The sequence below is a fragment of the Cupressus sempervirens genome, chromosome 9 (genome assembly GCF_028749045.1).
Source record: "Cupressus sempervirens isolate cs-2001-9-10 chromosome 9, ASM2874904v1, whole genome shotgun sequence".
Lineage (NCBI taxonomy): Eukaryota > Viridiplantae > Streptophyta > Pinopsida > Cupressales > Cupressaceae > Cupressus > Cupressus sempervirens.
In genome coordinates this window covers 71,645,263-71,662,448 of record NC_143126.1, presented here as the reverse complement: position 1 = coordinate 71,662,448, position 17,186 = coordinate 71,645,263, and the positions used below count along the sequence as shown (strand labels likewise).

The window sequence follows — 17,186 nt, the reverse complement described above, 5'->3', positions numbered from 1 at the left end:
AAATGCTTTAGCTCAAGCCTCATCATCATCCTCATCATCATCCTCAAGCTCGGCCGTAGCCTCAGCCTTAGCCTTTGAGTATCTAGTCTGCCTACTAGAAAGGCGTCTAAGGTAGGTCCTAGATGACCGCCGAGCCATATCCCCCACATATAAGATGGGCTCACGAACAACATCGCTAGGGCCTATGTCTGTGCGTGTGCGTGTGCGTCTACCAATGCCTGAATGTGCTCTAGCTACCTCCTCTGCCATGTCCACAGCCTTAGCCTCTATATCCACTTGGTCAACCCACACAAGGTCTTCCTCAGTGAAGACTGGATCCACAACCTCTATGAGCCACTCTGATTCTAGATCAATCTCCTCCAGAATGATTGGAGAGGAGTCATCGCCCAAAATCTGTCTGATCCTAAGACGAAGGTTGTAATGAACAAAGACAAGATCATTCAACCTCTGAACAATCAACCTATTTCTCCTCTTCAAGTGGATGTGCTCGAACATAGACCAATTGCGTTCACATCTAGAAGTGCTGCTTTGCTGACTCAGAATACAGATGGCAATTTTTTGAAGTTTTGGGGTTGTGGCCCCAAACATTTGCCACCATCTATTTGAAATAAGGGAAAACAAAAACAATTAGTCTCATTTACAACTCTAAAATTACATAATCAACAATTAAAATTTAAAATGCACAACTTATAAGTCATAAACTTTAAGTTTAGATTCATGAACATTGAATATATTATTTAATTTTTACCTAGCTATATTGTTGCCCGAGCATCTATGGCCATCCTGCCAGAGAAAAGTGGCCCTTCTTTATTATTGAACTTGTCGAGCTCAATGATTGCAGCTGCGCTATCCTCATCACTACTCAACCTTTGGATCACTGTATATAAGCCGGTGAGAACCTCCTCATCCGCTTTGAAGTCAGGATGGAAACAAAATGCCGGATTCAAAAAGTAAGCTGCTGCATGGATGGGTCGGTGGAGCTGATTCTGCCATCTCCTATCAATGATATCCCAAATAGGGGCATACTTCTCTTGCACTCCTGCATACTGGGCTCTAATGGCATCCTTGGCCCTATCTATGCCCTCATATATGTAGGCCATAGAGGGCTTCTCCCCATCAGCAGTTCGTAGGAGACATACAAGGGGCTTAGTGACCTACATAGAAAGTAAAACAAAAATTTGAGTCAAAACTTAAATATAAAATAATATAACTTAAAGTAAAACTAAATCATTAAATAATTAAATATTAAATACTAAATAGTAAACTGTAAAATACTAAATGTTAAATTGCAATAAATTTACCTTAAGGATTTTTCTAGCAAGTTTCGAAAAACCACCATCATCAAATATGCAATCCACCACATCTACTCTTGTAGTGGTCACAACATAGGAAGATGAAATCCACTCCCGCCCAACAAACATGCTCCTCAAATCGTCCCTTGATGTCAATAAGGATTGCAGTGTGATGAAATTTGAGGCAAATCTCATGATGCCTGGACGAGCTAACTCCTTGCCTCCTGTGTACTTCTTCATTGTGCTAAGGAAAAATGAATGATTATAAATAAATTTGCATATATTTTTTGCCCTTTCGACATATGATTTGACCCACTCAAGCTTGCCAATTTCCTCCAACATGAGGTCAATGCAGTGTGCCGCACAAGGGGACCAAAATATGGTGGGGTGCCTCTCCATCAAAAGTTTACCTACAACAATTTTAAGTTAATTAGAAATTCAAATTTCAAACATGTTAGAACTTAGGAAACTTAGAATTAGAAAAAGTTCAAAATTCAAATAAATTTATTTTCAAAACTTGAAAAGTTAAAAGTTTACCTGCAACAACATAACTTGTTGCATCATCTATCACCACCTGCACCACATGTTGTTCCCCCACCTCTGCTATGGCTTCCTCAATAACCTCACATAAGTATGTGGCATTTTTTACATGAGCGGAAGCATCAATGGATTTGAGAAACATGGTATATCCTACAAAACAACGAATTATAATGGATCATCAACAAATTAGCAATTAACAAATCAAAATTTGAAATAGTCAATCATGATTCACAATTATGTATATAGGAAAGTAGAATGATCAATCACCTCCACAGGATATAAGAAAATTGAGGAGTGTTCTATTCCTCTTATCTGTCCACTGATCAGTCATGATGGTGCAACCCTTTTCGATCCACTCTTTTCGTTTCTCCTCAAGCTCAACCCTCATATCCTCTACCATATCATCCAAGAGTTATCCACTTAACTTAGCCTCAGCTGGGGCTTTAAACCCCGGACCACAAATAGCAATTGCATTTATCATGTTTTGCCAATAAGGAGCCCTGTCACAAATAGATAATGATTAGAAATTTAGATGTCAAAGACTCAAATAATTATGAAAGCTTGTAAAGCGAATCTATGATTAGTCAGTGAATCATAATGATAAAACGAGTAGATATAATTAAAGTTTTACTTTTACTTTTAAGTTTAACCTTAAAGAAAATAAAGAAAAAAGAATTAATTACCTGGCTGCAAAAAATGGAATTTTGCAAAAGTACCAAAATTTGCAAATCTCTTTTCTGGCAGCATCATGAATCTCTTTGTTCAAACCCATGCCCTCAAGCGTGGGTTAGGAGCCAGGAGTAGTGCAGGGCACAAAATAACTATCCATTTCGTTTTTTCGCACTGTAGGCCGCAATAGGTTGGAGTTGGACTTTGTCTCAGTATAAGACCGACTAGCACTAGCACTCACATGAGCACTAGAACTAGGATGAAAAGGAGGCCTGGAAGAACCCTTTCCAACACAACTTACGGATGTGGAAGCTGATGCAGATGTAGATGCGGCTACGGGAGCATGGGAGCCAATACCCCGTAACCCTTCAAGTTGCATTTTCTTATTCAATTTGTCTTGTTCAATTTTTTTCTAATGCCACTAAACGAGTGCGTTTTGCCTCAGCAGTTTGTTGAGTGCAAATTGTAACATCATGTCCAGGTATAGCAGCAATGTGATATTTCAATCTATAACTACCTCCATAATTTATTTTTTCTTTACAAAATATACATTTTGTTTGAAATTTGGTTCTTCCAGGAAACTCTTCGTTATATTTCCAACATTCATCTTTTTTACCCATTGCGGAAAATGAAAGCAAAGGGCTGCTGCAATAAATTTTTTTATGTAAAATATCAAAGTTTGAAACTAATAAACAAAAGCTACAAAACAACAAACCCTAGTTTGCAATTTAGTAAAACTAAAACAATTCAAGATTTGCAAATGAAAACTAAAAAAATTTAACAAAAAATGCATAATACACTAACATGTAAAAAAAATTCAGCACTTACTTCTTTCAAATGAGTTGAGGAGTGTTGATATTGACTCCTTAATGCTCACAATGCAATTTATGGCTTGCTCAGATGGACTTCTGATTTCTTTGGTGCTCTTCCTTCTTGCCGATTGGAAACCTGTGATTTTTCTTTTCTCTTCTTCTCTCTCACTTTTCCTCTCTTCTACTCATGCTTAACAATTAGAAGGCCCTTTAGGGTTAAGACAAAGAGGAAAGGCTAAAAAGAAAACAATAAAAATATGTATTTTTTGTTAAAAATTGAATGCAACTTTATGGGCTGCCGTGGCCGATTCACGAGGGAGATTCAGGCGATTTTTGGCATGAATTGCCTAAATCGGCGATTTAGGCGATTCATGCCAAAAAATCGCCAATTATGATTCACGATTCACAAAAACATGGCTGGGTTGAATCGTATCACGATTCATGTGATTCAGGCGATTTTCAGAACTATGTTGTGGATGTTCTTGGATTGTGTGCCTTTTGTGTTGGTGGTCGGCATTGACCGTTGAGCTTGCATTTGATGTTTTTCATTAGTATGTTGGTGTTCTTCATGTTCTTGGCCGATAAGATGCTTATAGTGCATTGCAATTGTTTGAGGCATAATTCTTGGAGATGTATCGTGTTTGAGGTGAAATTTTTTGGTCTGTGCTATGTCTTGGTAAACATTGCTTGTTTTGGATGTTATATTGTATTAAGTATGATTATATTTTTGTAACTAAGTGGTATAAAATCCTGAGTAATTTGTGGAAGAAAACAATCTAATCTTTGTTGTATGCAGAGAATAATTCAATAGTTGATTTGATTCAAAATTAAAATATCATCCCCTTTGTTTGGCAGTGTCAGACTAAGTAACTGGCAATCAATTTCTTTCCAAACTGCTACAAATATAGGAAGGATGCAAAGTGCAGATATATTGCACGTCTATTGGTAATTTGATCTCTTCATTAAACTATTACAAAGTTTTAAAGATGATGCACCTGTGCAAAGATATTGATGCTACTCATTTACAAACTGGAAACTGCCGACATCCAAGATCCTTCTGTGCAGAGATATTGATTCGAACCAACCAGGACTCTACTTGATTTGGTTTCTGTGTCAATTTCTACTGCCTCCTGTCAAACAGTGTACAGTCCCAATGAATATAATATGCTTCTGAGCTATAAACATGCCCGATAATCTCTCTTTTCACCTTTCACGTGGATGAAAATACCGTCTCCGCCTATGTCTGACTTCTCTTTTGCCATATAAGACAAAGAATATTGGCCTGCAATTTCGTCAGATGCAAATAATACTTTACTCCTCGGCACTCCAATAGAGTTTGGATTCGATTCATCAAACAGTTGCTGTATAAAACAATCTTTGGCTGCTTCAATTGTATGTAAGGCAAATCTGTTCCACGTTGAATACCACCACCATTCACTGTAACCTTCAGTCTTTGTCAGAAATTTGTCTTCTCCACCATAAGGAAAAATGTTTTGTTTATTCTCCTGCAGTAGCAATGCACTCAAAAATCTGAGAATCATCACGTGCACCAACTGAATGCCAACAATCTTCCTTGGAGTTTCTCCACTAGGTCAGCCTTGGTCTGATGAAAGGAGAGTATTAATAAATTATTTCTTCACTTGAAGACCAAAAGGATTCAATTTCCAACCTGTATTCTTCCTTCTCCAAACTGGCTTTTTAAAATATAATATTTAGTTGCAAATCCCGTAGAATGCCAAAACCGACATATTAATTAATAATATTTTTGTTATTAACTATTATTATTTTATTCACACTTCTTATTATTTATTCAAACATTCTTTGTTAATTATAGTATATTAGTTCATAAAAATAATATAAAATAATTAATATAAATATATTTATTATATTGCCTTAGAGAGACAATTTTGGAGGATCATTACAGATGGTGAGTGTTGAACAAACCTTGATGATCTTTTCAAGGTTGATGTCATGTATAAAAAAATGTAACAATCTTGTATTCATGTGTGGTTGTGAAGAAATGTGTGAGTATGTATGTGCACCGAGTGGATACATTTTTTGAAGATGGTGAAGAAGTGCGTAAAAGAAAATTGTTTTCTGCTTCAATGGAATTGATCCAGGCATAGAGGAGGTGCTATTATACAGTTCATGATCTCCGGATGTGATCCGATTTTGCTTGTACAGGCAGTGAGCCTTCCTTGGGTAGTAAGCCTTTTCATTTTGAGCAGTGAGCTCTAGGCAGTGTGCTTGACTGCATGTGCATTCCCCAGTGTAATACTTCTAACATAGTATACCTATCTTGTGGGTTCATCCCCACTGTGGCTTTTCCCTTAACCTGGTTTCCACATACAATTTTTCCGGTGTTGTGTGTTCATGATGTGTTGATTTATGCTTATATGTTTAGTTTAAGTTGTGTTTGTGACAGCTGATCCAACCTGTGCCTCCCCCCGTCCCTTCAGTTGTCTGCCCTATTTCCATCCACTACTTCATGTGATTTGTTTGTTACTTGTATTTTGAGTAGTTAGGCTTGGCATGCTACACTCTCAAAATTCTGATCAGCAGTGTCAATTTAGCTTTCAATTTGGGTTGGACTTTTTCTGTCTCGGAGAAGAAATAACAACTGATCCAACCTGTGCCTCCCCCCCAGTCCCTTCAGTTGTCTGCCCTATTTCCATCCTTTACTTCATGTGATTTGTTTGTTACTTGTATTTTGAGTAGTTAGGTTTGGCATGTTACACTCTCAAAAGTTTGATCAGTAGTGTCAATTTAGCTTTCAATATGGGTTGGACTTTTGCTGTCTCGGAGAAGAAATAACCTATCCAGTGAGACTTTTTGTATGGAATTTATAATCTAAATCTAAAATCTAGGTGCAGCAAATACATATTGCTGTAGATGCTGTTTAAAGATAAAACTCAGGGCTCATTTGCAGGATCAAAGGAATCTTGTAGAATTTAGAGTTGCTTCATATTTTGCACTGCAATTGATAATGCCTCAATGCATTTCTGAAAATAGTTGATATATGACATGTGGTATTATACCATTTTGTTGTAATAAGCAGATAAGAATAATAATATTGCTCAACCACTTAGTTGATACTTGCCATAAATTTTGATATCAGTTTTTCATGATTGCAGAGGATGGAATGTATGCATTGAAGAAGGTGCTGATCCAAACTGATGAGCAACTACAGTTGGTGAAACAAGAGATACAAGTGTCATCTCTTTTAAACCATTCTAATCTACTTCCTCTTCTTGATCACTCCATCATTGCGGTGAAGGTCGAGTCTTCAACACTTATTATCTTTGTTTGGCATTTAAAACTGATTCAAGTGACAGATCTTTCTTGTTTATGAAATTGCATCTATTGAAACCTTTGTTTTATGTATGGCCTTTGTTATCATTTAATTAAGTTTTCTATAGACAAAGGTTTACATAGTTAAATCCAAAAACATTCAAGTTACTATTAAATTTGTTATTTTTCTGTTCTTTATTGCCCTTATTTGCTAAAGTTTCCATATGTTTTGATTAAGTTTTCAAAAAAGGCATTACTATTATTTAATTAAATTTTTGATAAATAAAATTTGTTAGCATTTTTTATCTAATAAATGCTTAAAAGTTAAAACAAAACATAAAAGAAAAATGTGTTTTCCTAGAACGATAATTTCAAATATTTAACTTCAATTCTGGAATAAAAGTTGACATGATTGCAAGATATTTGCAGAAACACATGAATGTAAATTGCTAGCCTTAAATTCACTTGAAGAATCAAACTTTACCCGTTTAAAAATTAACCCCCGTTGCTTAAGATTTTTTTTGAAATTAAATTATTCTGTTTTCAGAGAACTTTAATGTTAATAACTACAAGGAAAAAAATTAAATTACTTGAAATTTTATGTAATTTTTTAATAAAAATATAACCTCTTGTCTAAAAACTTACTATTTTAAAACTTCTATTGAACCAGAAGTTAAAAAAACACAGCTATAGATACCTACACATAGATTACAACAAAATATTGAATGAATATTCAGGCAACAAGCTCCTCTCCTCTTTCCTAAAAGGATTATCTCCTAGGCGAGTGCTCCAAAACAGATGTAAACCTTCAACAATGAAGCGCAACAAGGATCAGTAAAGACCTTGCTATGATACCATGATAGAAATAATAATGAATAAAGGGACATACTAATCCAAGAGCAATTATTTAAGGGAGAGATGATAATAGAATATGAAAACTAAGAGATCCAAGAGCATGCACACCAAATATCGAAGAGGAGACGCACGATTTTGTTAGGGAAAAGCAAAGAAAAAAGCTCCAATATTATGAGGATTGCATAAAGCCTAAAAATGATGTATTGTGTGTGTGTGTGAGTGAGTGAGAGAGAGATGTTAATATTGTAGCTTCATTGGGATTGAATTAACCTAGAGATAATCATTCTATCATTATTGGTTAATCATCAATTAGACAGTTTAATCATCAATTAGACAAACTCTAATATATATATATATATATATATATATATCATTATATATATAGTTATGTTATATATTAATGTTATTACATTTGGAGAGATCCTTTCCCTCAACATGGTATTAGAGAAAGGCTGCAAATTTTGGAGAAGTTATCAGGGCATGAAAACAAATAAGTCATTGGAAACCAGAGAAGATCGCTCCTCCATACTCATTACTGAGGATATATATATATATATATATACAGAGAGAGAGAGAGAGAGAGAGAGAGAGAGAGAGAGAGAGAGATACCATAACTTAACCAAGATACTCCCTGTGCAATCAGATTTGCTTCAAATATCCTTACAGTAACATAGACTAAGGAAGAGAAGACCTTCAGAGTATGTATAATTGTAGATTCATTTTTGAATAGGGCTTTTGGTAATAGTATTGGTCATTCCTTCATTCCAGTCCTATTATATATGTAAGAAAACTTGGTCAAATTCTTTGTGACAACATAAAGACAAAATAATAATAGAGACAAAATGTGTGTGCCGCAAGGATTTTTTCTTATCTTTATCAGAGATTCAATTACTTGTAAGTACTCAGTGTCAGGTTATCAAGTTCATTTGTTGCGTACATAGGAACATGATGGAAGTGTGCCAAATTCAGTTGTCTATATAATCATCAGAAGAGATCAATGTGTATTGTAAGTTCTGGAGGTCTCGATTATAATGAAAATGATAAAGTTCTAAAGAATGTGTATTGTTCTCCTTTGTATCTGTTTGGGCCATATGGCAGTTGATGTGAATCTCATATTACTTCCATCGTTGTGTCTCACATGTGCTTACTTGGTACCATGCGGACATATTGAACTGTTGGCAGAGTATATTGATGATAATGAAATATGAATGCTAACCACATTTACTTGAGTTAACAGTTCGTGCCTTGTTGGTGTCAATTCATCAATACTGACGATTCATTATCAGATTTAAAGATGTTATTTCATTCTTCATTGATGGATGATTTCTCTTTGCTGGTGATCTCTAAAGTAATGTGTGAAGCCATTTTCGGCTATGTTGTTCTCCAATTTGATCATCCGGTTCTAGTTTAAGTAGTTATCAGTTTTCATTACCGTGAGCATACTTATGGGGCTGTTGTTCAGTTAGAAAGAAAAATTACAATGTTAGGTTATGTGTTTATCCTGCTCTGTGGATGCATGAGTCTCAATGTATCTCCCGTTATCATATATATATTTCAGTATGCTGTGAGTTCTGGAGATCTTTATTATAATGAAATTATGAAGCATGTAGTGAAATGTGCATCACCGTATTCTCATATAATCATGAAGCAGTTATGGCACAATTTGAACAGATGTGTGAAAGAAGTCATACTTCTCTAGCCTTGATTTTATCCCTGGTGCGAATAATAATCAAATAGTAGTTGCAGTTTCTATTACGACATCAGACATCCTTACTCTATCAAAGCGATATCTATTTGGAGGAAGCACATCAATTTGGTAAATGCACATGGCTGCCCATTCATGTTAGACTTGTCTGTCGTGAGGATTATCACTAAAGCAAATAGTCAAGGAACTATCTGTATCATTGTGCTAGCAGCTAGGTTAATGTGTGAAGATATTATTGAAACAATACAGTGAGGCTAATGTTTAATATAAATTTTTGATGGGAACTATGTTTTGTGTCAGTGGGCCATGGTTACAATACTGGAGATTTTAAAGTTTTCACCTCAAATACTTCATCACATCTACATTGTTGTGTTTGCTGATCACCCTGTCTGAACATTGCGGAGTGCTGGTGGTAATGATGTTTAAGCAAATTACTGGATAGAGGCAGTAGTTCTAGTGACATGTTGGGCAACAGCTGGAGTGTTGGTCGATTATTGAACTGGGCATTTAATAATCTCTTGTGGGGTAATAGAGCATACTTGAAATACTATTACTAATCAAAAGTTGCCACAGAAAATGGGGGGCAACATGCTTTTAATAATGTACAATCACAAAACCATAGAATTGTGCCATATTTAAACTTGCATTCCAGTTGCAAGATCTTTTTTATGCTCAATGTGATCACTCAATAGCTAAGCTTGGTGATATATATTCCAGTTTATACTGAAACTTATTTTTTCTTCTTAGGCTGGCTTAGACAATTCATATTGTGGTTAATGTGAAGGATATTTAGTTGAAATATGTTCCATGCATACATAACCAGTGCATAGATTAAAATATACTGAGTGTTCCAAGGTGGCTCCACTTTGGAGATCCAATGTCCCTAAACTGCTGAGATCAGTAGCAACAGTACTGTGTATGCCAGGAGATGAGCCTGTGACTGTGTTGCCCACTTGCCACACCTGATTAATACTGGTTTGCTTGGAAATGGTAGGATATATACATGATTGAACAATTGTATAAGAAGCAAGGATAATAAGAGTGTGAAGAACTTATTTTAATTCTTCAATCAAGTTATGGGTCCATTTGAGCCGTAGAGTTATAAGTCATACATTCACAAAACTTATTCTGCACTCTCTCTGAGTACTTGGAGTAATAATTTTTGTAATACATAAGAAAGATGGTGAATTTTATGTGGATATTCGGGATGCATGCTTTCTTGGCACAAAGGTACAGGGGATAATGTTGCAAGTATTAAGGAAGGAATGTTGAAAGTTGCATGTTTATGGGCTTATCATGAATGCGAGTATTGTAGTATATTCAAAGGATTCCATTGAACACATACACATTTGGTATGATGACTATCACCATAATTCTACTCAATATGTTTAGATGAGACACAAGATTGAAGTGAGTCTTATGGTTCAATGATATAAGAGTGGAAATTTTACATTGTAAGGGTGAATAATAACCAATGTTCCATTCCCACTTTAACCATCTTTAGAGTGGAGATGTTCCATTCTCAAATAATCTAAGAAGGCAATTTTTTATTTAATGTCTATGGACCTTTATGTGCAGACAAGTATTTCATATCCTTAAGTGTTACATTTATCTACCCATTGTAGTTTCTCTCTTATTTATATTTCTATGCATACTATAAAGAGCTATTTGCCTTGATCTTTTCTTTAGTGTCTGGGGATGTTCTTGCAGGAATAGAAGGTTGGTACTTTACACATGGTACCGAACATTGTGCAAAACTCTAAGATGTTTTGATCTAGATTTCATTAGTCATCTAATGATCATGCTAGATAGAGTGAGATTCTTGAAATGAATATCCTTGATGATTGAGAGGGAGCAGATAGAAGATATGTTTCAATCAAACTTTTTGATGATCTTGATGATATTGATTCAGATGGAGTAGACCATGTCGAGTTGTATTCTCTAGTGATTAAAAATTGTAGCAATTAAAGGATTGTGATTCATGAGATAAAGTTCATGTATGTAGGTTGGAAACACTATCAAGATACTTGTTGACCTAGGGAAGCATGACAGGACTTGCTGCCACGAGATCAAAAGGATGATATCAGATTCATACGGAGTCTGGCACTTCATTAGAGGCAACCTTGTGCTAAGAGTTCAGAAAGATCGATATCAGAGGGAGTCTGACATTACATTAGAAGCAAACTTGGACCAAAAAAATTACATATTGAGAGGGAGAAGTTTAAGGTGAAATTCCTTGTAATACATTCTTCTCTGTGAGAGAGAATTTTAAGGAGAAAACCCTTGTTCCACTCTCTAGGAGTAGCTATGGATCCACCCTCTAACTTGGTTCATGGTGAATATCATGAGAGTTAATATTTTGCATATGTGGACAAATGTCATGAAAGGTGACGATCTTTCATTGATGTTTCTTTGTGAGGTCGCTATTGTAAGGTGATGATCTTAACAATTGCTTGACCTATTATCACAATGGACTACATTAAGTTGTCTTGGATTGTGCCGGAGATCATGATAACAAACATATCATGATAGACTACGTTAATTTGTTGTGCTAAAATGTGTCAGAGATCATGATAACAAACGTATCATGATAGACTACATTAAGTTGCTGTGCTGAAATGTGCCAAGGATCACAATACTTGTCATGATGGACTATTGAGTTGTTGTCCTTGAGATCATGATTGTTATCTAATCGACTACATTTAGTTGCTGTCCTAGAGTGTGTCGAAGATCAGGTAACACATATCCTTCTAGGATATTACATTAAGTTGTTGAGATTATGATTGCTATCTAATAGACTACATTCAGTTGCTGTCCCAGAGTGTGCCGAAGATTAGATAACACATATCCTTCTAGGATATTACATTAAGTAGTTGAGATAATGACTGTTATCTGATAGACTACATTTAGTTGCTGCCGTGGAGTGTGCCAGAGATAAGATAACACATATCCTTTCTAGGATATTACATATTTTTTTGGTAGGCATCATGAACATGATACAAGTGCACATACCAAGAGAATATAAGCATATGAATATCATATGATTGATATTTCTTGTTGAATCATATTTCGGATGATATCAAAAGATAACATCTAATTTGATGGATATATGTTGATATCCTTAAAATATTTCATTCCAGGAATATCATATTGAGATGATATCTCTCTATACGCTTGAGAGAATAATGTGTTCCATAACAATTCTCCCTAGCTAAGAGGGAGTGTTAATGTTGTAGCTTCAGTCAAATTGAATTAGCCTAGAGATAATCATTCCATTGTTATTGGCTATGTTACCCGGTGACGTGTTTCTAGCTCTAAGCCTTGAGTTTCGGAAATTGTCCCCGTTTCGGGGACTTGGGGACGGTCGAAAACGTTTCCAAGCCGTCCCCACCCAAGCAAGAAAATCAGAAACCTGCCCCCAAAACTTTAGAAATGGTCAACGTGTTTTTAGATGGTGTTGATCATCCTGGGGACTCTGTAGTTGTTTCCCGTCCATTCTGGGGACTACTTGAAGTTTCCAATTTTAAAATAAAATTTAACTCAAAAAAAATTAATAAATGGTGATTTTTTGCTCATTTGCAGGCCCTACATTAAAATAATAAAATGTGTTGATATAACACATGTTGAATTTTTTTTTTTTTTGGAAGCCATTACAAACTTAGCATCCAACTATGACCGAAAATTCAAACTTCAGCTTTTGTTCAACAAACCACACCTAAAAATGATTGTAAATCAGACTTCTATTTGATATTCATATTGCAGATTTGGAAATGATTGCTGCTGTGTTGAGGAATACTTAGATTGTTTTCAGCTTTGGTAATGCTTTGATAGCAGCAATAATTGCCTAGAAATATATTGTTGTAGCTGATTACTGCCCAAACAAGATGGCTAGGAAGATTTGGCACAACAAATTGAGTTTTCTCCAAAACCCACAAGAAGGGGCTCTAAAGTCTAAACATATTGTCCATCTATGACAGACTAATTATCTCATTTGATGTCATCCTATTTTCCAATTCTTAGAGGATGATTCAATTTGATGCTATGTTCTATGCTGATTTGATGAATGGAATTGATAATTTTATGTTATGTTGCTATGATGAATGTGACAATGTTATGTAATTTTGACCTATCTCTTTCTTTTATTATCTACTTGTTGTTTGAGTTTTATGCCACTATAACATGTATAATCTAATACCTAGTATTCCAAATGAAACACCACTTTTTCCAACTCTCTTGAATAAGGAAACTCATATGCTAAACAATGTATATGGATTGTGCGATCAAATGAGACAACCCCAATGTTCCTTCTTATTGTTTTATAATAGAAACATTGTATTTGAAAATCTATGTAAGGATCTTTCATCTCTTCTGTTTAATATAACATTGATTTACCATAACATGATATCAGTGTGGGTCGATGGGATTTGGAATTTTTTCCAGAAATTTGTTTCTTGATTTTTAAAAATAAAAATCGTTGGAGGTATTTTATGAAAATTTTGTGGTTTTTCATCAAAGGATTTTGCTGAAAATCATGAGCTTGGGGAGGGTTTTGATTGCACAATTATCTGGTTTGAGCAGAAGTCTCTGATTTTCAAAGGTTGCATGTGCATTTTGTGAGTGCCCTATTGCTTGCATGTGCTTTTTGTGAGTTTCTTGTTGCTTGCATGTGTTTTTTGTGAGTTACATGTTGCTTGTAGGTGTTGTTTACTACACCAAAGCTCATGTTTTTCCGCATGGAGGTATCTTTGATGGGTTATCATAATTTCTGATGTCTTTCATTATTTTTCCCCTTAAAAAGTTATTTGTTGGGTTTTAATAAATTTTCAACAAAATATTTTGGGACTTCCATTATCATTATCTTTTTTCCCTTAACATTTAATTGTTTTTAATAAATTTTTGCGAAAAAATTATATTAGGTTTTGATAATTTTCTCCTAAAATATTATCTATTGGGTTTTAAAAAAAATTCTTCAAAATTTATTTGTTGGGTTTGACTGTTTTTCCTCAAAAACGATGTTTTGTATTATCTAATTTGTGTCTTGGATTTTGTTTTTGGTTTTGATCAATTTTTCACCTCAAAAGTTGTTTATGGTTTCTGTGATTTGTGAAGTTTGCATGGGATTTTTTGTTAGGGATTTCTGTTGCCGGGTTTTTGCATTTTTTTTCCAAAAAAGTACGCTTTGTTAACTTCAAATCATGTTATCTTGCAATTTGTTTTGGGACACCTTGCTTATTTGCAAAAGTTTGAAGAGTTAGTTGATTTTTCCTCAATCGTGAAAGTTGTTCTCAGGGCGCGTTGATTTTTCCTAAAATGAGGGACCACTTTGTTATCCAACATCAACTGGACATTTTGTGATTTTTGGTCAAAGTTTTATAAATTCTAGGAGGGCTAGTGGTAGGTTCATCTCACTGGTGGAGTTAGTGGTAGGCTCTTGTCTCTTCTTGTAGAGCATTTTTGAAGAAGTGGCAATCTTTCTCTATTTTTTCTAGATAGATTTTGGCCACTCTTGGTCATTAACACTCTGCAGATCCAGGGAGGCTCTCAACAACGACAAAATGTTCTCAAGAATTTATGAGCACAAGGCATGTAGAGATTTCTGTAGGGTAGTTAGGTGATGACCATTAAGGGAGTGTTAGAATATTGTAATGTCTTTTTAATAGTCATCTTAGTCTTTAGTTTTTTTGTTAGTTTCTACTCTCGTCTTTAGTCCGCAATTGTTTCATGATAGAAGCATCGTATTTATAAATCTATATAAGGATCTTTCATCTCTCATGTTTGATAGTATGCTCCACGAAGTTTTGGGGATTCGGATATTTTAGGGGGCGAAGACATGTTTCCGGTGTGGGTATGGTTCGAAGCAAAATTTTAGAAGATGATAGGGGACGACTATACCATAATAGGGAATTTTTATATATAGAGAGAATTCAAATATGCATATCATAACATGATTCAATACAATGAATACATTGAATATACCAAAATTGCCCGAAGGCTCCAAGCTTCATGCATGCGATCAAAATGCCATAAAGAGAAGTCCTAAAATACTAAACAATAACATAAAAGTTAAACTCTATAATCATATGTCTATAATAATCAGAATCAATACTATATCTACAAATGATATATGCCAAATATATGGCTGTCCTCTAGGAATCTAAATATAAACAAGATCATTATTAGAGCTAGCCTCTGAGTCACTGGTAGGGGTGGGTTGAGGGTCCCCATTGTAATGCTGGAGTTAGATGATATCGAGGAGAGTAAAAGCATAGATCTGTGTCACCGTTTATGATACAAAAACTTGTTTTGGTCAAATCTCATTTCTCTATCAAAATTCAATTTTTTTCAAAAACTTAAAATACCCTTTTATAGATCTCAGATTCAATATCATCATTATATAAATTTTTTAGTGTTTTGATTAGTTATAATATGTTATAATATCAAAATATTAAAAATCGATATTTCAACATTTCAGAAGATGCTCCCTCAAAAAAGGAAAAAGAATAGTAAATCATATCAAAAAAATAAAAAAATAATATTTATCTCTAGAGGAGAGAATCCTCTTCATGAATATGTAATTTTTTTCAAGAAGGTATAGATTTGATAGGGAAGTTTTGACGGGAGGAAAAAATTGTTGGATTCTGATAAGGTCAAACTTGAGTACTTATAACAAAGAAAATATACATAAAAAATAAGTATTTCTTTTTTTGTTCACTAGCTATACATGCCATCTATAAGATATTTTCAAATTAGAACAAAAAAAGATGATTTGCACATACTTGTTTGACGGGAACTACACGCTATATTTTTTACAATTAAAAATGGGACTTCAAAATAAAATAAAATGAATAATTTCTTACTCAAAAAAATTATAAAAATTATAGGCATAAAATTCATCCAATTCTACACATTTCATCAGTTTACACCATCTTCATATTTTAAACACAGATACCATTTTTTTTGTCATTAATGTTGAATTGTCACATTCTGATATCACGTTTCTTTATAAAAAAGTGACATAGGTTTGTGCTTTTACCCAGGAGTTTGCGATCTTGTAGCTGCAATACACTGTGAAAAACCACTTTCTCTGATGATTTAGAGGTAGGGTCATTCCTCTTTATCGATTAGATGAAGCTATATGTGGACCAATTCCTCATTGCAATAGAGGAACTTACAACTTGTGATATAAGACGAATAGCAAGAACATTTAGCCCAGGTGTATCTTTTCATGCCATGTCCACCATCCAATAGGGTCTCTTTGAGTTGATGTAGCTCTATCCATCTTCGCCTTTGGTCTACTAAAGGTTGAGCCACAAAGATTGGCAAAGTCAAGCCATTATTGAAGAATCTTACTAGCATCATCTAGATTGTACATTGATTTGAAATTTGAAAACTAAGAATTTGAGAGCTTTCTATCTCACATGTTGATTTAATTTAATAATTTTAAATTGTAAACTTGAGATTTCAAATTTGAGACTCACCTCCTCATCCCTAGATGGAATGACTCTTCAAAGTATCGGTGCATACCATGTAGGATTCACAGTATAGGCTTCCATATGGAGCGGAGTGTTTATAATGTTCCACTGTTTTGTCACAATGTACCTAAGATGTTCCTCATTAAACTCCAAAGTAGGGTCCCTAGAATGAATACAATGCTTGATCTGCCCAACAATGCTATCAAAGGTCTCATAAATGTCTCCAAGGCTATGAGAGTCCTACTAGCATATCTAACGATCCGCACAATGGGCTCAATGAAGGAGCAAATGTAGCTGCAAATGCAAGCAAGTTACAACTTAGAAATATCATAATTATTGAAATTCTAAATTCATAAATAATAAAATCAGCAAAGACTAAAATCAGAAATAATTTTATCAAATCTGCAATAGCAATTATTTAAGTTTCTTACCTCATGGTAGACCACCAATAATCATTGAGGATTCTTTGTTTTACACTTCTATTTTGTGTGCTAGATTCATGCCATCTATTTCACTTTGCATTGACCACCATGGATTGTAAGGCCTCTTG

At 34.6% G+C, this 17,186-nt stretch overlaps 1 protein-coding gene across 5 annotated transcripts in view; it reads left to right on the top strand.

Annotated features, from left to right (window-relative positions):
* The window catches only part of PK3 (serine/threonine protein kinase 3), a 169,774-nt gene that overhangs the window by 17,470 nt on the left and 135,118 nt on the right, over nucleotides 1-17,186 (top strand). For all 5 annotated transcript variants that reach the window (XM_089799010.1, XM_089799009.1, XM_089799011.1 and 2 more), the window contains exon 2: nucleotides 6,448-6,590. In XM_089799010.1, the coding sequence (XP_089655136.1) occupies nucleotides 6,448-6,590 (143 nt within the window). The remainder of the gene's footprint in view (nucleotides 1-6,447; nucleotides 6,591-17,186) is intronic.